The 27,333-nt window shown below is 40.9% G+C and overlaps 1 protein-coding gene across 2 annotated transcripts in view; it reads right to left on the reverse strand.

Moving 5' to 3' along the window:
- Positions 1-27,333, reverse strand: part of faf1 (Fas (TNFRSF6) associated factor 1) — a 389,085-nt gene that overhangs the window by 143,976 nt on the left and 217,776 nt on the right. For both annotated transcript variants that reach the window (XM_060829823.1, XM_060829824.1), the window contains 2 exons: positions 8,719-8,814; positions 4,106-4,229 (listed from right to left, as the gene is read on the reverse strand). In XM_060829823.1, the coding sequence (XP_060685806.1) occupies positions 4,106-4,229; positions 8,719-8,814 (220 nt within the window). The remainder of the gene's footprint in view (positions 1-4,105; positions 4,230-8,718; positions 8,815-27,333) is intronic.

Here is a 27,333-nt window from a genome sequence, read left to right on the forward strand (position 1 = left end):
TGTGGAGACTATTTAAGGAGCAGATGTTGAAAGTGATGCACAAATGTGTTCCTCTGAGACAAGCAAGAAGGGGCAAGATAAAGGAACCTTGGATGACAAGAGCGGAGGAGCTTTTCGTCAAAAGAAAGAAGGCAGGTGGAGGAAGCAAGGGTCTTGCTCAGCTCTAGAGGATTACAGGCAGGCGAGGAAGGAGCTCAAAAATGGTCTGAGGAGAGCCAGGAGGGGGCACGAAAAAGGCTTGGCAGGAAGGATTAGGGAGAATCCAAAGGTGTATGTGAGGAATAAGAGAATGATCAAATAAAGAGTAGGGCCGATCAGGGATAGCATAGGGAACTTGTGTATAGAGTCTGAGGAGGTAGGGGAAGCCCTAAATGAGTTTTTTTTCTTCTGTCTTTACTAAAGAAAAGGACCTTGTAATGAATAAAACCATTGAGGAGCAGGTAAGCATGCTGGAACAGATAGAGATTGAGGAAGCTGATATACTGAAAATTTTGACAAACATTAAGATTGACAAGTCGCCAGGGCCAGACTAGATTTGTCCTCGGCTGCTTTGGGAAGCGAGAAATGTGATTGCTTCGCCGCTTGCGAAGATCTTTGCATCTCGCTCTCCACCAGAGTTGTACCTGAGGACGGCAGGGAGGAAAATGTAATTCCTCTCTTCAAGAAAGGAAATAGGAAAATCCCTGGCAATTACAGACCAGTCAGTCTCACGTCTGTCGTCTGCAAGGTGTTAGAAAGGATTCTGAGGGATAGGATTTATGACCAGCTGGAAGAGCATGGCTTGATTAAAGGCAGTCAGTACGGCTTTGAGAGGGGCAGGTCCTGCCTCACAAATCTTATTGAGTTCTTTGAGGATGTTACTAGACAAGTTGATGAGGGTCAAGCGGTGGATGTGGTGTATATGGACTTTAGTAAGGCATTTGATAAGGTTCCCCATGGTAGGCTCGTTCAGAAGGTCAGGAGGAATGGGATACAGGGAAATTTAGCTGTCTGGATACAGAATTGGCTAGTCGACAGAAGACAGCGAATGGTAGTGGAAGGAAAATATTCTGCCTGGAAGTCAGTGGTGAGTGGTGTTCCACAGGGCTCTGTTCTTGGGCCTCTACTCTTTGTAATTTTTATTAATGACTTGGATGAGGAGATTGAAGGATGGGTTAGCAAGTTTGCAGATGACACAAAGGTTGGAGATGTCGTTGACAGTATAGAGGACTGTCATAGGCTGCAGCGTGACATTGACAGGATGCAGAGATGGGCTAAGAGGTGGCAGATGTGAAGTGATGCATTTTGGAAGGTCGAACTTGAAAGTTGAGTACAGGATAAAAGACAGGATACTTGGCAGTGGGGAGGAACAGCGGGATCTTGGTGTGCAGGTACATAAATCCCTTAAAATTGCCACCCAGGTGGGCAGGGTTGTTAAGAAAGCATATGATGTTTTGGCTTTCATTAACGGGGGATTGAGTTGAAGAGCCGGGAGATCTTGTTGCAGCTCTATAAAACTTTAGACCGCACTTGGAATACTGTGTTCAGTTCTGGTCACCCTATTATAGGAAAGATGTGGATGCTTTGGAGAGGGTTCAGAGGAGGTTTACCAGGATGCTGCCTGGAATGGAGGGCTTATCTTATGAAGAGAGGTTGACTGAGCTCGAACTTTTTCCATTGGAAAAAAGGAAGAGAGGGGACCTAATTGAGGTGTACAAGATAATGAGAGGCATAGAGAGAGTTGATAGCTAGAGACTTTTTCCCAGGGCAGAAATTGTTAACACGAAGGGTCATAGTTTTAAGCTGTTTGGCGGAAAGTATAGAGGTGGGTTCTTTATGCAGAGAGTTGAGAGAGAATGGAATGCGTTGCCAGCAGCAGTTGTGGAAGCGAGGTCATTGGGGATATTTAAGAGACTGCTGGACATGCATATGGTCACAAAAATTTGAGGGTTCGTACATTAGATTTACCTTACATGAGGATCAATGGTCAGCACAACATAGTGGACTGAAGGGTCTGTTCTGTGCTGAACTGTTCTATGTTCTATGTACCCTGTTCTCGCTTCCTCCCCATAGCCTGTAATCCTTTTAGCCCTGAGAACTGTATCGAACTCTTGATCTCCCTCACCTAGGGGGAGGAGAGCATTCGAACAGATCTGAAATGCCTTAATTGTGACTTCCTTCAAGAAAAAAGACTGATTTCAGTAACTGGACAGGGGTCTTCCTGATGTCCACTACAGGAGACACATTAAAGAGGATTTTTGCAATCAGCTATTCCCAGTGGCTGAAGTAATCCTATTGGAGGCAAAATATGGATTTCTTCCATCAAGCGAATCAGTGGACATGATCTGCACAGCAAGTCAAGCCATGTAAAGTGCACAGGACACTAGAAAACGTTATACATGGCCTTCAACTTCACAAAGTCCTTCAATTCTTTAAAACAGAATGGATTATGGAGCATCCTTCTAAAATTTTGCTGCTTATAGAAATTTAACCCCATTTTTCATAAAACCCACAAACTGTGATCCTCATGAATAGATTGAGCAGGCACCCAATGTGTGCGCAAATTGGAGTAAGACAAAGCTGTGACATTGCAACTGCACTCTTTACCACCCATCTCGCAATAATAGTCCATGCAACATCCATGAAACTTCCCATTGAAGTGGAACTTCCCTACAGGTCAAAGGGGAAATTGCTCAACTTGTGTCACCTCCAATCTAGAAACAAGACCATCCCGATCTCTTCATTGAGCTGAAGTATTCAGAGGCCAAGCTCCAAATGAATTCAAAGGCATGAAAGAATAGGCCTCAGGCTAAACATTCAGAAAACAAAAATCATTTTCTGCTGCACAACACTGTCCCAGCTTTTAAGAGCAACAGCAAGTCACTGAAGTGAAGCAATTCTCATACCTTGAAAGCTTTCTTTCACCAATGATAAACATTGATCAGCAAATTCAGGCTCCAGAATGCCAATGCAGCTAGCAATCATCTGATGAACAAAGTACTTGATGACATAGATCTGAAATTCAGCAACAAGCTCCTGGTCTACATGGACCATGTATGTTTAATAACTCAAATTCTTTGATAAATATCATCTATCATCTGCAAATCCATGACAGGCTAAGTGTCCACTTTCATGTCAACACCCCCGAAGGCCATGTTATTATTAAACAGCTGCACAAGGAGGGCCACATCACCCACAAGCATTACACAGGACTTCCAAACCAAGCTCTTGACTTGAAGCTACGTTGTGACAAGCAGATACTAGAAGGCAGAGAGGGACGGCTTCATCTGAACAAACGAAGTATCCCCAATGATTTATGACTCGTCCAAGACTGCCCAAACTGCAGAAGAAGCATCCACAAAAATGCCAACTAAGTCGAGCATCTCAAACAGGTCCAGATGGAGGCCCGGTGCAAACAGTGGCGTGTGAGAAAACCTGAAAATACCATCCACTCATCTCTTCAAACACCAGATGCCTCATTTGTAGCTGCAGAGGTGTATGGATCCATTGTTTAATTTTAGTCACACCAAGACCCATAAATCTGGAGTAGAAGGAAGTCATCCTCAGTCTCAAGGACTCTAGAGTGGAAAAAACAAAAACTTAGAAACTGATCCTTTTGTGCAATTCTGCAACTAGTCAGCAGTTACTGAACAACCCTTTGTGTACCAATAGCTGCAGTAAGAATTGGTTGAGCTTGTAATATGGTTCATTTATACTCGCTAGAAGAGGCATTCCTTCCAACAGAGGTACCCATTCTCTGCTAACAAAAGGAACATGCTCGAGCATCGAGTCTTTATTGAATTACCTGGGAGTATGAGGGGCCCATAGTTTACTGCTGCTTTGCCCATTCCTTGGCAATGCTTGCCAACTAAACAAAACTCTGTTCTGCTATCGTAATTGTTTGAAAGTTGGTATATCATGCTTGTCTTTATAATCGCAAGGTGAAAAGCTTTGACAACATGTTTCTCTTTTCAGCAATGACCACTCTCCTTACATTAGCAACATTAGCAGTTATAAGCTGTAAATCATGATGAAAGGACAATGACAAAATCATAGTAGTAAACTATGGAATGGCTTTGTGAAATGACATTGGTTGTGCTGGATAATATTGGCATTCTAAACATACTCATTGCAGACTTCTTTGGTCCCGAAGATACCATGCCAAAAAGTTCACCATCGTCAACTCCAAACTCAGTAGCATCTTCAAAATCATCTCCCTCACTGTCACTGACCATGTGAACATCAGTGCACTGCATGAAGAATTGAAAACAATTAATGTTAATTAACTTAACATTGATGCATTCAAAACAGTAATTAAAGCCAACTATGATTGGAAAGAAAAACAAGCTGGCAAGAAAGTTAAAATATTTAAGCAAGACAAAGGAGCATTAAATAACTAAAACCAAAAGAAAAATATACAAATCAAAGACATTGCATTTTCTTTATTGATTTTCTTCATTAATCCTATCAAGAAATCTGCATGGTAGCACGAGTGACCTGTCCTGTTGAAATAGCGACACCAAACTTTAATCTCACAACTCAATTTAGCACAACCTGAAATTAAATAGACTGGTGCGCAATTTCACGGTTTACTTCCATTTCAAGTTCCCAGCTTTCCTTGGGATCCATTTAAGAAATATCAAGTATGCAAGGTTAAATGAGGCTTTTTAAAAAAAAATTACCACTTATATTTAAATAATCATGTATACAACAAATGCCAACCTAACTATAATGGTTCCACAATCCCTATATAGCTGATTCTCGGAATATATATATTTATATCTTAGACTATTTGGAAAAGATCAGACCATTTTAAACAATGTGAAAAAAACTGGAAGGTATTGAAATTAAGGGACTTTGGCAGTCCCATGATGGTTGACAAGCAATTGTTGTTGCCTTGTTTTGTTGCATTGAACACTTGGGAAGGGCAGAAAGAAAAGTAATAACATGGCAGATATTTGAAAACAAGCAGCTCTCTCTCTCTCTGGTTGAATTTGCGAATCTGTGTATTAAAAGTTTACATCTCAATATTTGGACTATCTTTGCCAATCCAAAAAAAAAGCTAAGCTGTGACATTTATTCAAATATCTAGGTCTAATTGGATTTCCAACTGAACTAAAACTTGGTCTGAACGATTTTACAGCAATCTACGACTGCCAGAGGTTCAGCTTGATCCACAAGAACCTCAGTTTTTGAGAATTCATCAAACTTTTCTATTGTTTCACAGAGCACTGGAAAATAATGGGCGTTTTTCCACTTTTTTAAACATACTCTCTCTGCAGAGTCTAACGTCTTTATTGGATTAATGGGATACAATCCTCTTTCTGGGTTATTGTTTAGTTATTAACTAGTTTGGCAAATTGTTTGAGGAATAAATTCTGCTTCTAATAAATGAGATTTTTTTGAGTTTGTTCACACATCTGGTGAAAATGTCTTATCTTCTGAATGTAATACACTCGGGAATCAATTGACCATTTCAGTGATTGCATTAACACATTCATATACGTAGAGTGCAACTGGAGGAGGAGCAGAATTTAATTCTCAGTGCATCCCTCTCACCACTTCTTCTGTGAAAACTAAGGCAAGTACTTGTCTAGCATCTCTGTCATATTTTCACGTACCTTCCCCTACTCTTCATTCCATAGTGGCCTGATCACTACTTTACTAGTCCTCACAATACTGATCTATCCATAAAATATTTATTTATAATCACTTCTTGAGATTTTTGCCTTCCATTCACTGGAGTTCATAATATTTCATGACATTTTTCAGTATCAATTACACTTGTCCTGGTTCTAAAGTCTTAAAGCCTATAGTATTTTCTAAAATTTCTACCCTCTTCACACAACAGATGCCAAACTTTAAATACACACCTTTTACCTCCTTCTTGGATTGGAACTGACAGAAGCAGGGAAAGACTTAACATGCTGATAAAAAGGAAATTAAATATCCAGTGTGTTTTTTTTTGGATTCATCTCCTGTCCTTAAAAGTACTTATTCTTACTGATATACAGCTCTCTACTCTCGCTTGTAAGTCACTAAATGCCTTCCCTTGAAGTAAACTGAAAAATGCTTCAGTACTGGGCAATGTATCCTGTGTGCTAAGAGGTTCCCAGCCAGTGATGCACACCTTCCTTCCACTTAGATGACCTTCACACATCGGGAATCATGCATTAAAACGAGCACCAGACACTTCAATTACTTGCATTCTGCCAATGCAAGAGGACGAAAGATGATCAGGGGCTGTTTTTGCATGTGTTGACGTTAAAATCAGATAAGCCATGATCTTATTCAATGGTGGAGCAAGCCCAAAGGGCCCAGTGATCTACTCTTGATCCAAATGTTTGTGCGTCATTTATGCCAATTTAAACTGTCAAGTGATCAATTATATGATCTGCACGTTAAGTTTGGGTGCACATTTTATTAAATTACCAAATGGTAATTCTCATGAACACAAATTGTTGATTCCTGTACAGTAATTTTAAATGGTACAATAAATGCTGTGATTTAGGAACACAGAATTTTGAAACGTAGGAATTAGGAGCAGAAGGAGACAATTCAGCCATTTGAACCTCCTCTGCCATTTAACATGATTATGGCTGATCTTACCCTGTTTTCAACTCCACTCTCTTGTCTGCTCCCCTTCATCCTTTATCTCACATTTCATCAGAAACATATCTATTTCTTACTTGAATTTAATGATTGTGCTTCCACTGCACTCTGGGCAGTGAACCCCACAAATTCACAACCCTCTCAGTTTTGAACCTACTTCCTTTGTCTCTACATCTATGGCCTCTTGTTCAAAACTGTCCCATAAAGGGGAACATCTGTTCAATGTCCACCATATCAATTCCCTTTAGTATTTTATATACCTCAATCAGATTGTCCCCCATTCTTCTGATCTCCAGCGGGTACAAACCCAAGCTATTTAACAGCTCATATGACAGCCCTTTCATCCCTGGAATCATTCCGGTGAATCTCTTCTGAACTGCCTCCAATGTCACCACATCATCCCCCAAGTAAAGAGACTAAAACTGGACACAGTATTCCAGGTGCATTCTCACCAACACCTTATATAATTGTAACATTACTTTTATAATCCAGTCCTTTTCCAATAAATGCAAAGATTCCATATACCTTTCTTATTACTGTATACGCTGTACCTGCATACTCACTTTCTGCAATTCACTCACACTCTACGAATATGCTTCCCATTAAAATAATAATTCGCCCTTTTATTTTTACAGCCAAATTCAATAACCTTGCACTTATCTACATCAAACTTTATTTGCCGGTTTTTGGCCCATTTAGCCTATCAATATCCATCTGTAAACTTTATCTCCTCATCACCATCTGCTTTCCCACCTATTTTAGTATTATCCATGAATTTTGCTATGTTACAGTCTGTCCCTGCTTGCAAATCATTTATATAGATTGTAAATAGTTGAAGTCCAAGAATTGAGCCTTGCAGCACTAGCTATAGTTCACCATCCAGAGAAGGACCAATTTATCCTGATACTCTGTTTTCTGTCAGTCAAGCAATCCTCTATCCATGTCAATACTCTACCTCTAACCCCATGATCTAACCTTCTGGATTCATCTTTTATGCAGCATTGAGTCAAATGCCTTCTTGAACTCTCGATATATCACATCCACAGGTTCGCCATTATCCACCTTACTAGTTACATCCTCATAGAACTCCAGCAAGTTTAGCAAGCACAATTGGCCTTCATGAAACAATGCTGACACTGGTGAATTGAGCTTTGTTTTTCCAAATGTTCAGTTATCCCTTCCTTCATGATTCACTCCAACAATTTCCCCACTACAGAGGTCAAATTAGCAGGTCTATAGTATTTGAAGAACCTAAGCCAAAGCGTTGAAACAAAATAATAATAGATGCCTCATTTAAAGTATTCAAATTTTAAAAATATATTTGCATTTCAATGTAAAGAAATATATATTGAACAATGTCCACTTTTATTATGTGAGTACAATATAATCAGAACCAAAGGCAAACTAATAATATAAAGTAATCCAATCTCTTCATTAATTATTCAGAGTCATCAATGATTAGAATCTGCAAGTTCATTACTTATAAGCACAGCAGTAAAGCTGCAGTGGGTTTAGTTAGAAAGGGTGAACCAAACACAGTTTAAGAAAATAGTGTGCATTTCTCATCTGCACACAAAAAGATAAGTTAGAATACAATGACTTAAGAACTTTTCGAAATGTAGGTAGCTTTTACTGAAGACAACTAATGGAAACATTAACAAGAACGTTTTACTAACATTTCAAATTTTGTGTTGTCTTTCCTCCCGACTCTTAAATACTAATCAGAATAACAGGTGAATCAGAGTCACATCAGTCGCACCTCATTCTGCTCCATGAATGCTTATTTTACAAGTGTGTTAATACAAATGTATCAGCAAACACAAATGGCAATGGTGATACGGGGAGAAGCTTTTTTTTAATAAAACAACTTGTGTGTTAGAATTTGCATTGTCAGAGAGTGGTGGGGGCCAATGCACAGTTTCCAAAAGGATAATCACTGAAAGAGAATGAATTTGCAGGGTTACAGGGAAAGGACAGGAACAAGTTGAGATGCTTTTGCAAGCACTGATGTGACAGATGAAATTACCACTTTCTGTGTTCTAACCATTCTTCTTTCAAAAAAATGTAGCAAATTCACAGCTTCAGGTTTTAAATTAAATGGAAGTAAAAAGAAAACAATTGCTTTACCTCTTCAGAGTGTTCTCGGGTTTGTGTAGGTGAAGGTCTTTTACTGACTGTTAGTCGGTGGCAAGGATAATTGAGTCCAGCAGCAGCCAAAGTAACCTGCAAATTAGTTGAGTCAGAGTGAGATTAAAATTAAACTATTAGGCAGTACACGCATCTCAAAGATAGATAAACACAATTTTGATGATCTTTCAATTTCCAGATTTATTTAGAAATAATTTATCCAAAAAAAACTTTGAACATTGGTATTTTGTTCCTGACTTATAACCTTAAGTAATCACCCATTTGGCCTCAGCTGGAGTAGTGTACACAAGTCTGGATTGCACACTTTAAGAAGAATGCAAAGACTTTGAACAGGGTACAAAAGAGGTTTATTAAGTAAGGTTATACCTGGGATAAAGTGGAGAGATTCACATTCGAGGAGAGAAAATGTAAGGACAGACCTGATGTAGGAATTCTAATTACACAGGTTTTGATACAGCTAATAGAATAAACTGTTTCTATGGAGCGTGGGTTACTAACCAGAGGTCACTGATTTCAAAGAATTGTGAAAACAACAGGGAGACAATTCACAGGGATTTATCAGGATCTGGAACATCTGAAAGGGTAGCAGAAAAAGGTTCCATAGGAACATGGAAAGGGAACTGGACATGCACTTGAAGAGGACTAATTTGTTAGGTTATCGGGAAACATCTGAAGTGCCAGAGTAAGCAGGAATGCTCTTCCAAATTGCCATTTTGGGGGAAAGGACTGTGCTTTAAGATTTATCCATATTTCTAACCTTGTATTATTTTCAGACAGATATCAATAAATAGAAAAAGAAAGCCTTCATTTAGTTGAAGATTTAGCATTTATTTTACTACTGCACAAAACAGCAAATATCTGATGCTCCTTTCTCTTCCAGCCATCCACAATTCCAGTGACAACAAAATACCACCTTCACAACAGTTACAGATCCATGCTAACACTATTGGCACAACATTTGAAATTTGCCACACAGTGAAGAGACTAATCGTAGAAGCTGAATTTTAACATCATGTAAGCAGTACTATAAAGGTTTGCTCTATCTTACTAATTTCTTTCACTTACGAGATAGGCAGTGTAAATTCTCAGACTGGCAAACCAATAGTAAATATCTAAAAGCTCTGAGTGCAAGTTTCCCTCCAATATTAAAAGACAACTATTTCTTCCTTTCCAAAGTTCCTCAATGGTTTTCTTTGTTCGAAGACTCATCTCAATGGTGTAAATGAGATTCGAAATGAAGCAACAGAGCACTGGCTGTTCATCACTGGTTGATGATCCATTTCTGTACTAGCCACAGTAACTTATTCAGTCACCTTGTATTTTTCTTACCCACAGACTGATGAATACCTGACTTTCTTCTGGACACAATATGGTTTTCTCATTCAAATTTTTTATGTATGCGCCTTTTCTATTCTCAGATATCAGGTAAATCTCTTCACTTCCTTCCCTCAGGATAACAATGTTTGACTTGGTCACTGTTGTACATTTCAATATGCTACAAACATTGCTCTGTGCAAGTTGTTTTTCATTCTTCATGTCCATTTTTAAAAATAAAAGCACTATATTAGAGTTGGACTTTTCTATCTTACATTCACATTTCTAACAGCTGACATAATATTCCTAAATTTTCTCTGCATGGACTGGAGCATTAAACAGCCTTTCTACTAAAATTGATTGCATATTTTTCATACAAAATGTAAAAATCAGGTTTCGCAGACTATATCGCATACACATTTGCGAGCTTTAGTCTTTTTTTTAATGGCATATCTTAGCTTGGCTGTGACATGATAATCTTTGGCACTGAGGCATCATAAGCTTGAGGGTTCGAGTTCCATTTAAGGTCTTGCAGGACTTGTACAGAAACTAACATTTCATGATTGATTTCACTTTAATTATCATATTATCAAAGTACATTTATTGATTAATCTCATATAATAATATTCTGCTTAAGAGTAGCCAATGTAGATCTTCACACCATAACATTATATGACTCTGATTAGCTTAATTTGAAAAGCACCATGGGTGAAGACAATAATCTTATGTTTAGAGTTACAGCTGTAAGGCTGAAACACATCAGTTTTGTTTAGATCCAGACTTGTGGCTTGTTAACCCTAATCAAGGAATCAACCAAAGCTGTGTCCTTATACTGATATAAGCATAAAGGTAAAGTTGCCATGGTTTGACTGAGCAACAGGGGTGTTCTCTCATTAGAGAGACACAACTGATACTATTTTAACCTATGGGTCACCACTGCTCAGGCAAAGGGAGAGGTTGAGAAGGACAGTCCTTGTGGTAACCTCAGCCAGTGCAGGAATTGAACCCACATTGTTGTTGTCATTCTGCATCGCAAACCAGCTGTCCAACTAACTGATCCCTATTTGAAGCATAGCAACTGAATAAATATAACTTGGTATTAGAGCTAATTTTAAGTGTTTAAGTTTGTAATCGCCTAATCACTGAGACTTTAAAACAATTTATAGAGACAAGTGTCTTCTGCATTAGTTTTGCCTTTAAAGTATAAAGGGTAGCAATCGGTTTTCTAGCATTCCAACAGCAAAAACAAAACCATATAGAACAAAGACTCTCGGAAGGGAAATCAAACTGTCAGTGATAAGTGAATGTTTCGTTTATGGGAATTCTGTCAATTTAGGCAACATTGAAACATGAGCTCGAGGGTGTCAACCATTGCCTCCCAACTGCAAATGCTTCCCCTTTTTTAAACAATGAAGCCAAGAATATTTCAAGTTGTCCTATTATTTAAGTAAACTGACAATAACAAAAGAGGATCAAACCATGGATAATTGCCAATTTAAGGAATTTAAGGCAAGGTCAAAAGATAATGGGAGATAACATCAGTCAACATTTGTCACCTTTAAGAACCAATTAAAGATTAATCATGTGTCGTTTAAACTAATTAGCATGAACTCTCATCCAACCTAGGCCTATCAAACCTAACAATGTAATTGATCACATCATGGTCTGTAGCTTAGAAATAAGTTAATAAGCAACAGTTATACAATGAGGAATGCACAGGAAGAATTTTGAAGTTATCCTACTTCCAACCAAGAGTGGAAGACCTTTGATGCATTGGAAACAGACCAAGAAACCAAACGTTGACCTGTGCCCTGGATTCAACTGGAAAACAAGAATCATCGTACCTCCACATAGTTGCTGCTCTGCTTTGATAGGTATTATTTATAATCTAAGTTAAAATCCCTGAGTTACTGCACTAACCTGTTTCCTTATTGGTTAAAATCTCAAACGAGCAAATAAATATTGCAATGAGTATAGGACCTGTAAAATGTATGGGCTTGAGCACAAACATATAGGCTAACACTCCAGCACAGTGCTGAAAAAGTGCCATACTGTCAGAGCTGCTGTCTTTCTGCTGAGATATTAAACCAAGACCCCAAGTGTCCTGAGGTAAAAGTTCATGATCCCTAGCAAACACAGGGAATACAAGAAATTCCTCAATCACCATTATCATTTTACTAACATTGCAGCAGAGACTACACTTCAAAATTACTTAACTGATAAAATGTTCTCTTTGCAGACAAACTTTGCACATAATTGCACAGAACATTTCTAAATACATAAATTAAAGTCATCCTAAATGAGTAGTCAACAAGGGGTGGCACGGTGGCACAGTGGTTAGCACTGCTGCCTCACAGCGCCTGTAGACCCGGGTTCAATTCCCGACTCAGGCGACTGACTGTGTGGAGTTTGCACGTTCTCCCCGTGCCTGCGTGGGTTTCCTCCGGGTGCTCCGGTTTCCTCCCACAGTCACAAAAGATGTGCAGGTCAGGTGAATTGGCCAAGCTAAATTGCCCGTAGTGTTAGGTAAGGGGTAAATGTAGGGGTATGGGTGGGTTGCGCTTCGGCGGGTCGGTGTGGACTTGTTGGGCCGAAGGGCCTGTTTCCACACTAAGTCTAATCTAAAAAAAAGACTTATGCTTCCAAATGACAGTTACCCAAATTAACTTTAACAATAAAAAATATGAATTATATAGGGTCTTTAGGAGACTAAAACATTTCAGGTGTCTCAAGTTCATTTCAAACAAAATTCGGCACTTAGCCACTTAAAAACAGAATGTCAAAGCTTAGATTCTACCCAGCTGCCAATAGTGGTTTGAAGTAGTTTGGGTATGAACAGGAGGCTAGAATTGGAGAAGTATTGATGTTCCAGGTGAATGTAGGGGATGGATGAGGGACAAGGTCATGGAAGGGTATGAAAATAAAGATGAATACTATTGTCGGTTATGTGATGTAGAGTGAGTGAGAGAGAGAGATACAGATGCAATGAGAGATACAGAGAGAGAGAGAGATACAGACAGAGAGAGAGATACAGAGGGAGAGAGAGATGCAATCTTCTTCTGGATAAAGTCCCTGACCTGAAAGGAGTAAATGAGGTCCCTACTGGGCAATTAATACTTGCGACTCAACTGATCAAAGGACATCATGACCGCCCGGTCAAATAAATCTCCCAGACAAGAGATTCCCCTGGATGCCCATAACTTAAGACCAGAAGCCATCAACCCTAGTCGAAATCTTGGCATTTCTACGATAGGAGAGAGAGGTTTCAGATAAACTGCCTTCGCTTTGTCGCATCACTCTTCGCACTGAGACCGTATTGATGACAATTGGGTTCTGACAATAATCTGTGACTATTCTCATCTTATCCATGAATAACAGATTAATAAGTGGGCACTTCGCCTGCGAGGCCTCAATATCCAGCCATATTGACCTTGGATCCTCACAAGCCCAATCATTCACAAAAGATAGTAGGGAGCTTATTTGATACCTCTTGATGTCTGGAAAGTCTACCCTCCTCCACCCCAAAATTCCCTGGGGAAACTGCAGTTTGGCAATCTTAATGAGAGGCTGCCTGTGACACCAAACAAAAGAACAGAGCTAACATCCAGGTTTCTGTAACGTTTGCCGAGGTAACATCAGAGGGAGCATTTACATGGGATATAATAACCGAGAAAGAATATTCATTTTGATAAGAGCCATTCAGCCTAACCAAGATATTGGAAGAACCTTCCAACGCTAAAGCTCGATAAGATAAGGTAGGATCAAGTGCACAAAGTTAGCCTTATATAAGTGGTCAAAGGTGGGAGTAATGAAAATGCCTAGGTACAGAAAACCTCCCTGTGACCACCTAAAAGGGAATCGCATTTCACCTTCAAGATCAGGTATTCCCAAGACATGGCCTTCGACTTCAAAAAATTAATCCTATTTCCTGAGAACGAGCCAAATGAATTGATACATTGTATTAAATGAGGCATAGACGCTGCCGGATTTGACAGGAAAAGGAGAACACCACTGAGTGTGATCTTATGCGCCCCTGATCCCACATCCGGGGCAACTATATTGGGGTCCCTCTGGATAGCCTTCGCCAACGGCTCAATCACCAGCGTGAACAACAGTGGTGAGAGGGGGCAACCTTGTCAACTGCCCCTACCGACACTAAAATTTTTAGATCTTATGCCATAAGTAAGGACCGCGGCCATAGGATCACTATATAGCACTTGCACCCATCTGGTAAAGACCCCACCGAGACCAACCTGCTCCAGAGCACAAAAAAGATACGGTCACTGCACCCAGTCAAATGCCTTCTCCGCGACCAGAGAGACCACCAAGCCTGGAACAGACCTCTGCCAACACACCTGGATCATGGTCAGTACTCTTCTAATGTTATTAGAGGACCTATGGTCCTTAATAAAACCTGTCTGGTCCTCTTTTACAAAACTCCCGCAAGAAGTAATCGATAAAGTTATTATCCTTAAGGAGAAAAGGACCCATGCATCAATGCCGCGAACTTACCCCATTACCTCGGCCTTAACCTCCAAATGCACTGCTGCATGATCAGAAATGACAAAACCGAATTCAAACAAGCCGATGGAGCAAGAAACATTTCAATCCTTATGTAACACTTGTGCGGACTGACGATAATGGTGAAGTCCCTACCTGCCAGGTGAAGACATTTCCATACATCCACCAATCCCAACTCCTCATGTAAGTCCACCAGTTGTTAAGACTGCGGGAAGGTACCCAGGGGACCCCTGGGCATCCTATCCACTATAGGATCCATGAGGCGGATAATGTCTCTCCCCAGAATGGAATGACCTGTCCCAAGGGCAATCAACCTAGAGAGCGCATTCGCCAGAAATTTAAGGGGGTGCGCTGGGGGACAGTAAACATTCAAAATACTGTACTCCTCACCATGTATTCAAGCTTTGAAAATCACAAACTGCCCATATTCATCCTTAATTTGATCTAAGGACTGGAATGGGAGATTCTTCTGAACAACTATAGCCACTCCCCAGCTTTTACTGCTGAAAGATGAAACACCTGGCCAAACCCCGCTTATTGCAACTTCAGATGCTCCTTCTCATCAAGATGGGTTTCTTCTAACAGAGCGACTCTACCCTCTCCTTTCCGAGACGTGAAAGTACTTGCTTTTTCGTAATCGGTAAGTGACTCCCCTTAACATTTCAGGTGCACCATTTGAGCAAACAACTAGCCAAATTAACCAAAAGCAGCCCGACCCCCCAGAGGAAGAACCCTACTCACGACGCCCCGAGTGCAAACAGTTAAAGAAGAACACATCTACAAAAACTATCGAAACAAAACTTTTAAAAACTACAATTACAATAAACAAATATAAAAAACAGATATTAGGAGACTTTCCCCCATGCCCACAGGGATACGCAGACTATCTACACACACCTCCATGGCTCCTTCAAATTGAAGCTGCACCCAAACCCAGGCAAAACAAAAGTAAAGAATACATAAATTTTATAAGCACAGGAATTAAAAGTAGGCATTTCACCAATCCCACCCAAAAATCAATCTCCATTATTGCTGGAAAAACAAAGCAAAAATTCCAACAATGCTTCCCAAATCCCAGGAAAGAAAAAAAGGAAGAAAACAAAATTACAGGGACAAAACAAAATGAGATAAAAAAAAGGAGAACCATTATTGTCCATACTGCTTGAGCCAGTCTATTTTAAAGTGCCCAAAAAGTTCTTTGCCTTCTCTGATGAGTCAAAGACATGTATGGACCCTCCATGGCTGAAACGGGGCACTGCCAGGTACCTTAGAGTACTGGATATCCAGATTTCCCCCAACCTTTTCTTTCCCTCAACAAACGTCTTCCTCTTGTGGATCACGGACACAGAAAAGTCCTAAAAAAAACATAATTGTTGATCTCTTCTAAATCAGAGCATGTGGATCCTTCTCCAGTGTTCTGGAAGCTTCCAAACCTTTTCTTTGTCTTTATAGTTCTTTGCACTAAGACCAGGCAGGCCGCTGGTTCGACCCTGGTCTGTGCACCGTGACCCAGTGAGCTCAATCAATCAGCATCCGGCCCACCTCAGCTTCCCATCCCAGAATCTGCAGCAGCCATTGCTCAAAAAATTTAGCTGGCTGATTCCCTTCTTCTCGCTCCAACAGTCCAATAATGTGAATGTTCTTTTTCCAACCTCGATTTTTGAGGTTGTCGACCTGCTCCACTAAGGCCTGTACTTGCTTTTCCAGAGCTTGGATCTGTCCCGCCAAAGATTTGGCCACGGGCTCTGACGCCGTGGTCCACCGCTTGACCTCCTCTACAAGCTGCAAGAGATGCTGCATCTTCCACTCATGCTTTTGCAGCATGGCCAGGATCAGTTCCAGCCTGGCCTGGGTTTCTTTCATTGTTGACTTGATCTTTTCTCTGAGTTTAATGTAGTCTGAAGCCAGGCCTTGCTGAGCAGCTAAGTCCAGTGGGGCTTCTATAGAGGTTGACACTACGCAGATGTACCCACTACTGCAGAGGAATGCCCTGCTTGTTGTGATCCACACTGCCCTTTGCCTTTAGTTATCTTCACAGTTCACTAAAAAAGGTTATATAGCGATTCTAATTGCTTAGAATTACCGATTTTTCCCAGAATGGCTAAAATGTGGAGTGTAAAAGCACTACTTTGCCTGAGCTATGGTGCAGAGCTCAGCAAGGCAGACTAATTAGATCGCTGTCATCTTGAAGGCAATAGACAATAGATGTAGGAGTAGGCCATTCTGCCCTTCGAGCCTGCACCACCATTCAATATGATTATGGCTGATCATCCTTAATCAGTATCCTCTTCTTGCCTTATCTTCATAACCCTTGATTCCATTATCCTTGAGAGCTCTATCCAACTCTTTCTCAAATGAATCCAGAGACTGGGCCTCCACTGCCCTCTGGGGCAGAGCATTCCACACAGCCACCACTCTCTGGGTGAAGAAATTTCTCCTCATCTCTGTCCTAAATGGTCTAACCCATATTTTTAAGCTGTGTCCTGTGGTTCGGCACTCACCATCAACGGAAACATGTTTCCTGCCTCCAGAGTGTCCAAGCCTTTAATAATCTTATATGTCTCAATCAGATCCCCTCTCAGTCTTCTAAATGCAAGGGTATACAAACCCAGTCGCTCCAGTCTTTCGGCGTAAGGTAGTCCTGCCATTCCAGGAATTGACCTCGTGAACCTACGCTGCATCCCTCAATAGCCAGAATATCTTTCCTCAAATTTGGAGACCAGAACTGCACACAGTACTCCAGGTGTGGCCTCACCAGGGCCCTGTACAGCTGCAGAAGAACCTCTTTGCTTCTATGCTCAATCCCTTTTGTTATGAAGGCCAGCATGCTATTCTTCACTACCTGCTGTACCTGCATGCTTACCTTCATTAACTAGTGTACAAGAACACCCAGACCTCTTTGTACTGCCCCTTTACCTAAATTGATTCCATTTAGGTAGTAATCTGCCTTCCTGTTCTTGCCACCAAATCGGATAACCATACATTTATCCACATTAAACTGCACCTGCCATGCATCTGACCACTCACCTAACCTGCCCAGATCACCCGGTAATCTCCTAACATCCTCCTCACATTTCACCCTGCCACCCAGCTTAGCATCATCAGCAAATTTGCTAATGTTATTACTAATACCATCTTCTATATCATTAACATATATTGTAAAAAGCTCCAGTCCCAGCATGGATCCCTGCGGTATCCAACTGGTCACTGCCTGCCATTCCGAAATGGAGCCTTTATCACTACTCTTTGTTTTCTATCAACCATCCAACTTTCAATCCAAGTTAGTACTTTGCCCCCAATACCATGCACCCTAATTTTGCTCACTAACCTCCTATGTGAGATTATATCAAAAGCTTTCTGAAAGTCCAGGTACACTACATCTACTGGATCTCCCTCGTCCATCTTCAGAGTTACATCCTCAAAAAATTCCAGAAGATTAGTCAAGTATGATTTCCCCTTCATAAATCCATGCTGACTCTGACCTATCCTGTTACTATTATCCAGATGTGTCGTAATTTCATCCTTTATAATAGACTCCAGCATCTTTCCCACCACTGAAGTCAGACTAACTGGTCTGTAATTTCCTGCTTTCTCTTTCCCACCTTTCTTAAAAAGTTGTACAACATTAGCCACCCTCCAACCGCAGGAACTGATCCAGAATCTATCGAACTCTGGAAAATAATCGCCAACGCATCCACAATTTCTTGAGCCACCTCCTTCAGTACCCTAGGATGTAGACCATCAGGCCCCAGGGACTTAGCAACTTTCAGACCTAACCGTCTCTCCAACACCAATTCCTGGCAAATAAATTCCCTGAAGTTCAGGTCCTTCAGCCACTGTTACCTCAGGGTGATTGCTTGTGTCTTCCCCAGTGAACACAGATCTGAAGTGGCAATTCAATTCTTCTGCCAGTTCTTTGTTCCCTGTAATATATTCCCCTGTTTCTGTCTTCAAGGACCCAATTTTAGTCTTAACCATTTTTTTGCCTTTCATGGTGCCTGAGTGAGCTAACTGGGTAGTGGGTGGACAAGGAGATAGGCTGTAGCATGGCAGAAAAGTGGATGAGGGTTTAGATTAGGCCAGGGAGAGTAGGGTTGGGGGCCAGGAGACAGATGTGTTGTTGATGATGATTTGGGTTTTGAATCAAACAGGTATCTACAACTCTGAGGGAAATTTGGCAGGGTGGCGTGAGATCATGGAAATGGGTAACAAGTCCAGGAAGGTGGGATGGGGTTTAGGGCCACAGACATGAAATTAAATTTGAAAAGGAACTGCAGTTCAAAACCCATGCTTACGTAGTTATAACTTACCACAGTATACAATCAGTTTTATTAATATTCATATCTTGCACATTGAAAAGGTATTACTTTCTGCCAAATATGTCAATTTATTTATGAAAAGGTTAAAGATAAAAAAGTGCTATGACACACCATTCTGGACTAGCATTTTACCACATTTGAAGTAGTTTACGGTTAAAGTGCTTTGGGCAATGCAATTTTGAAAAATATGTTCAAAATTAGAAGAAAAGTTAAACATAAGATTCTGGAACTAACCAGATATCAAAACAGACATGCAGCTCCTGAGCAATTATCTTGGAAACCTTGTGTAAATAGCACACAGAATGTAATCTGTACAAGTTAGGGCACTTCTATTCTGACCGAACATGTAAATCCTATGGTCAAGTAAACTTATTTTTTCTGTTTCACAAAATTAAATCAAATTATATCAAGATAGCAAACTTACTATTGCAAATGGTGCAAAGTTATTTAATTGTATCTTATCAATTTAAATTCAAACAGCCAACTGGAATCCAAGTGATTTTAGAAAAGAACTAACAACTTTTTCTCAATATGATCCACTCAATCCCAGTTGACAAATCAATCCAATGTTTACTTTTCCACAACTACTTATTTTTGGACATGTATGACTATTTTTCTTCATGCTGCTAATTTTATATATTTCTATTATGGTGCCTAGGAACTCACTGCAATAATGATTTAGCAACTTCTACTTAAAGTTAGTTCCAGCTGAACCATCAGAGTATCTGAGACTCACAACAATTGTGATTTTTGTGCATAGTTGAAAATAAAAACTCTTAACAATAAAAGCTATAAATACGTGGATTTATGAATTCCTTTCACAGAGGTAATTGCATTTTACAACTTGGTCATTAAAAATCAAATTAAAAGTAGGCTGTGCATAGGTGTAATGAGGGAGGAAAAGAAGAAATCAGCAACATCATCTTGCAAAATCTATTGAAAATGTATATTACACTTTAATATCAATTCCAGACAAAACTAATTCCCAAAAACAAAATGTTGAAATTACTCAGGTTATAGCAACATTCTTATGAAGAAAAGCAGTTAACATTTCAGGCCTATGACCTTATAGCAGAAATGGGAAATTTAGAAATGTAAGAGGTCTTGAGTCCCTGAGTTCGAGATTCCCCAACATGTTCCCCTGTCAAGTCCCCTCAGATGTTTCAATAAGGTTTTGAATAAGATGTGAATGAGACAAAGACAAAAGGAGGATCTATGATAGGGTGGAAGTCAGACAGATTTGAATGGCACTATAGTCAGGAAGCTTGACCCTGAGTTTCCAGTGACCTGTCATTTCAATTCCTCACTTGACACTCAGAGTAGCATTTCTGTCCTTGGCCTACTATTCTGTTCCAATGAAGTTCAAAGTGCAGAAAGAGCATAAGAAAAAGGAACGGAGGTGGGCTACTCAGCCCCTTAAGCCTACCCTGTTCTTCTGCAAGATCATAGCTCAAGTGCCCCAGGTCTCAACTCTTCTGTGCCAATTCCTCATTGCCCTCAACTCAAATGTTTCAAAAATGTATCGACATCTTCTTTAACCAAAATTGCCCACTAGCCAGCCTTATTCAGCTGTGTCTTTATACTACGATAATTGCTCTTATTAAATGTGACTAGGAGAAATTGTGGACTGCAGATGATGGAGAACAGAGTCAAACAGTGTGGCACTGGAAAAACACAACAGGTCAGGCAGCATCCAAGGAACTGAGAGTCGATGTTTTGGGCATAAGCCGTTCATCAGGAAGGGGGCTCCTTGGATGCTGCCTGACCTATTGTGCCACACTTTGACACCTATTAAAAATGAAGACACTGATTTGAGACACTAATTGCTCCCCCTCAAAGTGAAGTTCAAACTCTACAACTTTGTGATCATGAGCGGATCCTTAACTGTGAGATCTCTTGCTAATTCTACCTCATTGTACTTTACGAGATCTAAGTCAACCTGTTCCTGAGTAGGTCCTGCAATGTACTGCTTGAAGAAACAATACTCGATGCACCCTACAAATTTGTTTTCCATTTTACCCTTGTACATCTGATTTATCCAGTCAATATACAGATTAAAATCACCAAAGGCAATTGTAATGCCTTTCTTAACTTCTCATTAATTCCCAGTTTATACTTCGTCCTACACTGAGGCAACTCTTCAGGGGCCTATATATAACTACCAGCATGACTGCCTTACTTTGCCATTCCTTATTTCCACCCAAACTGATCTCACATCATGATCTATTGCACCTATATCAGTAATCACCACTGCTCTGATACTTCGTTTTATTAGCAAAGTTATCCACCTCTTCTTCTGGAACATGGAAAAAACCATAACCTTGAATATTGAGTTCCCAATTCCAATCACCCTGCAAACACTTTTCTGTAACAGCTAGAAATATAAAAATATTTCTAGTTGTGCTGTCAACTCATCTGTCTTGTTACAAATGCTGCATGCATCCAGATAACGAATCTTAGCTTTGATTGTTTTATTTTCTGTTACACTCATCAGTTTATTTTTCCTACCCTTTCCTGACATATTTTAATTATAGTTTGCCTCTTCACCCTGCTGCACTTCTGCTCGTTTCTTTTTGATGGTTTAAACTTCTTTTAATACGGCCCTCCCAAGCACTAATTAGTTTAATTCCCTATCTACAAACCTAATTGTAGCATTTGCTAGGACATTGTCTTCAGTTCAACCATGCAAGAACCAATCTCAGTGAAAAACACTCTATTTCTCCAATACTGTGTGCCAGTAAACCCCATGAATTGGAACACACATCTTCCATACAAATCTTTGAGCCACACAATACCTCCCGAATTTTATTTATCCTACATCAATTTGCATGTATTTCTCACAGAAATCCAGAGAATATTATTTTGGGGATTCTGCTTTTCAAGTTAGTCCCAAGTTATACAATCTCTTAGCAGAGCCTTTCTTCTTGGCCTACCTATGACATGGGTACCTACATGGACTATGACAACTAGATCCGTTCCCTCCTATTCGAAATTCCCATTGAATCACGAAGATACCCTTAACCTCAGTATCAGGTAGACAATGCAGCCTTTGCTGCAGACACACCAGTATCGATTCCTCTGACTGTGCTATACCCTGTAACTACATTTTTCTTCTAGCAGAAAGTTTCAAGGGGCTGTCTGCCGTGTGTTTTTATCTCCTGCTGCTATTGCCCTTCTCACACAGGTCTACCCTCCCAATCTGCTTCACAGTGAAGCTAACTTGCTCTCCCAGTCACTGTCAAACAAAGCTCAGGAATAGTACTTCAGCTTTCAATTAGGTACTTTACAGCTTTCACCACTCAAAAGTGAGTTCAGCAAGTTTAGAGCATAATCTCATTTGCAACAACAAACACAGAAATTGCTGGAAAAGTGCAGCAGGTCTGGCAACATCTGTGAAGAGAAATCAACGTTAACATTTCGGGTCTGGTGAACCTTCCTCAGTGCCCATTTTGTTTGCTTTCCTTTGTAAGTTTCAGATTTTCTTTCTTCAGAAAAGGAACATATCTGTTCTCAGCACTATCTTTGCTTCTTTGAGCTGGATTTTCCACTCTGGATTGGAATCTGCATTTTTGCCCAGATCAGATAAAGAGTTAACCAACTTATTTCCTGGGATTTTACCCAGCTGACATACAATACCGGATCCATCGCAACAGAAGTAAACAACACTGGAATAGATCATTGCTGAAACCACAACCCTTTCTTACAGCTAACAGTTTCAAGGTCCTAATGTCTTTGACAGCTAGGTAAGGTGACAGACTGGTAGGTGAGTGAAGGTTTCAGAATTATTTTTATTCATTCATTGAGTGAAGGCACTGCTTGCTGGGCCAGCATTTATCACTTGTCCCAAGTTGCCCTTGAGAAGGTGGTGTTCAACTGCCATCTTGAATCGCTGCAGTGTACCTGCTGGGAATTGACCCACAATGCCATTAGGGAAGGCCAACTAGGATTCTGACTCAGCAGCAGTGAAGGAACAACGATGTATTTCCAAGTCAGGATAGTGGTGCTTGTAGGGAAACTTGCAAGTGGTGTTGTTGCTATTTATCAGCTGCCCCAATCCTTCGAGATGGAAGTAGTCAGGAAGTAGTGGAGGTACCGGTGTTGGACTGATATGGACAAAGTCAGAAGTATTGTGCACAGTTTTGGACCCCATATCTCAGGAAGAATATATTGGCCCTAGAGCATGTTCAGAGGAGGTTCACGAGAATGGTCCCAGGAGTGAACAGCTGACAATATGAGTAACATTTGAGGACTCTGCGTTGATACTCGATGGAATTGAAAAGGATGATGAGAGGATCTTATTCAAACAGACAGAATACTGAATGTCCTGGACAGAGTGGATGTTGGGAAAATGTTTCCGTTGGTAGGAGAGACTAGGACCCAAAAACCAGCCTTAGAATAAAGGGAACACCTTTTAGAACGGAGATAAGAATTAACATCTTCATCCAGAGAGAGGAGAATGTATGGAATTCATTGACACAAAAGGCTATGGAGGCCAGGACATTGAGTATGTTATAAACTGAGGTAGATAGGTTCTTGAGGATCAAGGAGATCAAGGGCTACTGGGAGAAAGTGGGAGAATGGAGTTGAGAAACTTTTCAGCCATGATTGAATAATGGAGCAGACTCAATGTGAATAGTCTAATTTCTGCTCCTACGTCTCATGGTCTTAGTCTCACAAAACCAGGGTTATAGTCCAACAAGTTTATGTGAAATTACAAGCTTTTGGAGCACTGCTCCTTCATCAGGTGAAGTGGAGGGTAGCACACAGACACAGAATTTATAGGTGGAGAGATCATTACAACATAATTCCAGGTAATTAACAATGTCAAAAGGCAGTACAAATGGTGTGAATGGCGTGTTGACAGTTGAATAGCAAGTCTTTGCAGGTAATCAAAAGTGTCAAATAGTCAAATGAAGGGATGACCTATGAACTATTTAATTAAGGCTAAGAGATAAGTACAAAAAGTCAAAAATAAGATAACTCTGGAGACAAATCAAATGGTTGGAACAACATGATAGGTCACTTTGGTCACTTTTATATCTTCCCCTGCTCACTCTAAAGCTATGCCATCTAGTTTTGGACTCCCCAACCCAGGGAAAAGACCTTGTTTATTTACCCTACCTCATGATTTTATAAACCTCTATAAGGTCAGCGCCTCAACCTCCAACACTCCAGGGAAAACAGTCCCAGCCTATTCAGCCTCTCCCTTTCGCTCAAATACTCTAACCCTGGCAAGATCCTTATAAATCTTTTCTGAACCCCTTCAAGTTTCATTTCAGTTCCTAGATGCAGTCAGAGAGGTCACGAGGTCTCCATGGAGGAGCGGAGCCTGTCGGAATACGTGAGTATACGGTTTAAATTTCTTTCAGTTCCTGTTTTTCTTCAGTTCCTGGACACAGTTGGAGAGGTCACAAGGTCATACATTTGAGTGGTTGCTTTACCCAAAAAAACTATTCGGATAGTGTCTCCCACCTGTCCTCCTCCTCCAACCAAAAATAAAAGTCGTGTCGGCTGCTAAAGTGACAAGTATTTCCTTTTTTATTCCCGGCAGTGTATTTGGGAATTTAGAATATCAGGAATGGAGGTGAGGGCAGTTGAATGTTCCTTCTGCAGTACGTGGGAGGTCAGGGTCACCTCTAGTGTCCCCACTGACTTAATTTGTGGGATGTGCACCCAACTCCAGTTCCTCAAGAACAGAGTTAGGGAAATGGAGCTGGATGAACTTCGGATCATTCACGAGGCAGAGGGGGTTATCGAGAGGAGTTACAGGAAGGTAGTTACTCCATAGCCACAAGACGATAATGGATGGTTTCCATCGGGGGTAAGAAAGAGAACGGCAGGCAGTGCAGGGATCTCCTGTGGTGGTTTCCCCTCAACAAGTATACAGTTTTGGATACTGTTTGGGCGTGGGGATGGGAGAGAAGAACGACACATACCAGGGTAAGCAATGGGGCACAGGTCTCTGGCACAGAGTCTGTCCTTGTTGCTCAGAGGGGAAGGGAGAAGAGGAGCAGAGCTTTAGTCACTGGGACTCCTTAATTTAGAAGGGGGGGGGGCAGGTGGGTAGAGGTTTTGTGGGAACAAGAAAGATTCATGTTTGGTGTGTTGCCTCCCAGGTGACATGGTTCATGATGTCTCTGATCGTGTTTTCAGGATCTTTGAAGGGGAGCGACCACAAGTCGTGGTCCACATAGGCACCAATGACATAGGTAGGAAGAGAGATCGGGATTTAAGGCAGAAATTCAGGGAGCTAGGGTGGAAGCTTAGAGCTAGAACAAATAGATTTGTTATCTCTGATTTGCTGCCCATGCCACGTGCTAGTGAAGCGAGAAACAGGGCGAGTGTGGAGCTGAACACCTGGCTGCAGGGATGGTACAGGAGGGAGGGTTTTGCATTCTTGGATAATTGGAGCTCTTTCTGGGGAAGGTGAGGTCTCTACAAAAAAAAAATGGTCTTCACCTGAACCAGAGGGGTTTCAATATCCTGGGGGGTAGCGGGGAGGAATTGCTAATGCTCTACGGAGGGGTTTAAACTAATGCAGCAGGGGGGATGGGAGCCTGAATTGTAGTTCCAGTGAACAGGAGGTTGAGGGTAGTGAGGTTGGGGACAGGTTTACAAGGTCGTAAGAGGGCACCAGCAATCAGGATGTTGGTTTGATATATGTACTTCAATGGCAGGAACTTTGAAGGGTGAACTTGTAGCACGGGTTGGTACCTGGGACTTCGATGTTGTGGCCATTTCAGAGACATGGCTCGAGCAGGGACAGGAATAGTTGTTGTAGATTCTGGGATTTAGATGTGTCAGCAAGAACAGATAAGATGGTAAAAGAGGTGAAGAAGTGGCATTGTTAATCAAGGGTAGTTATGTTTACAATAGCAATGGGCAGGGATAGGTATATACCGCAGGGAAAGAGGTATAATTGGGGGAAAGGCAATTATGTTGCGATTAGGCAAGATTTAGGATGCATAGGACAGGGAAGGAAACTGCAGAGGATGGACACACTTGAAATGTGGAGTTATTCAAGGAACAACTGCTGCAGGTCCTTGATAAGTATACACCTATCAGGCAGGGAAATGGTTGTCGAGAGAGAGAGCGCCACAGTTTACTAAATAAGTTGAAGCTCTTGCCCAGAGAAAGAGGAAGGCTTATGTGAGGATACGGCGTGAAGGCTCAGTTAAGGGGCTTAAGAGTTATAAGTTAGCCAGGAAAGACCTAAACAGAGGGCCAAGAAGAGCCAGGAGGGGACATGAGAAGTTGTTGGCGGATAGGATCAAGGAAAACCCTCAGGCTTTCTATAGGTATATCAGGAAGAAAAGCATGACTAGAGTATAAGATTAGGGCCAATCAAGATAGTAGTGGAAAGTTGTGTGTGGAATCGGAGGACATGGGGAAGCACTTAATTAATACTTTTTGTCAGTATTCACGTTCGAAAAGGGCAATGTTAATAAAAATACGGAGACATAGACTAGAAGACTAGATGGGATTGAGGTTAACAAAGAGAAGGTTTTAGTAATTTTGGAAAATCTGAAAATAGATAAGACTCTGGGGCCAGATGAGTTTTATCCTTGGATTCTCTGGGAAGCCAGGAGGAGATTGCAGAGCCATTGGCTTCAATCTTTATGTCATCATTGTCGACAGGAGTAGTGCCAGATGACCGGCAGATAGCAAACGTTGTTCCCTTGATTAAGAAGGGGAGTCGGGACAACCCTAGTAATTATAGGCCAGTGAGTCTTAATTAGGTTGTGGATAAGTTGTTGGAAAAGGTTATAAGAGACAGAATTTATAATCATCTGGAAAGGAATAATTTGATTAGGGATAGTCAACAAGGTTTTGTGAAGGGTAGGCTGTGCCTCACAAACCTTATTGAGTTCTTTCAGAAGGTGACAAAACAGGTGGATGAGGGCAAGGCGGTTGACATGGTGTATATGAGCTTACAGTAAGGCATTTGATAAGGTTCCACATGGTAGGCTAATGCATAAAATAAGGAGTTTCAGGATTGAAGGTGATTTAGCAGTTTGGATCAGAAATTGGATTGCTAAAAGAAGACAGAGGGTGGTGGTTGATGGGAAATGCTCATCCTGGAGCTCAGTTACCAGTGGTGTGCTACAATGATCTGTTCTGAGATCACTGTTATTTGTCATTTCTATAAACGATCTGGAGGTGGGCAGAGAAGGACGAGTTAGTAAACTTGCAGATGGCAGTAAGGTAGGCAGAGTCGTGGACAGTGGCAAAGAATGTTGTGGGTTACAGAGTGACATAGATAAGATGCAGAGCTGAGTTGAGAAGTGGCAAATGGAGTTTAATGAGGAAAAGCGTGAGGTAGCTCACTTCGGAAGTAGTAACAGGAATGCAGAGTACTGGGCTAATGGTAAAATTCTTGGTAGTGTAGATGAACAAAGAGATCTCGGTGTCCAGTTGCATAAATCCCTGAAAGTTGCCA

Source organism: Hemiscyllium ocellatum, chromosome 9 (genome assembly GCF_020745735.1).
Source record: "Hemiscyllium ocellatum isolate sHemOce1 chromosome 9, sHemOce1.pat.X.cur, whole genome shotgun sequence".
NCBI classification, from domain to species: Eukaryota; Metazoa; Chordata; class Chondrichthyes; order Orectolobiformes; family Hemiscylliidae; genus Hemiscyllium; species Hemiscyllium ocellatum.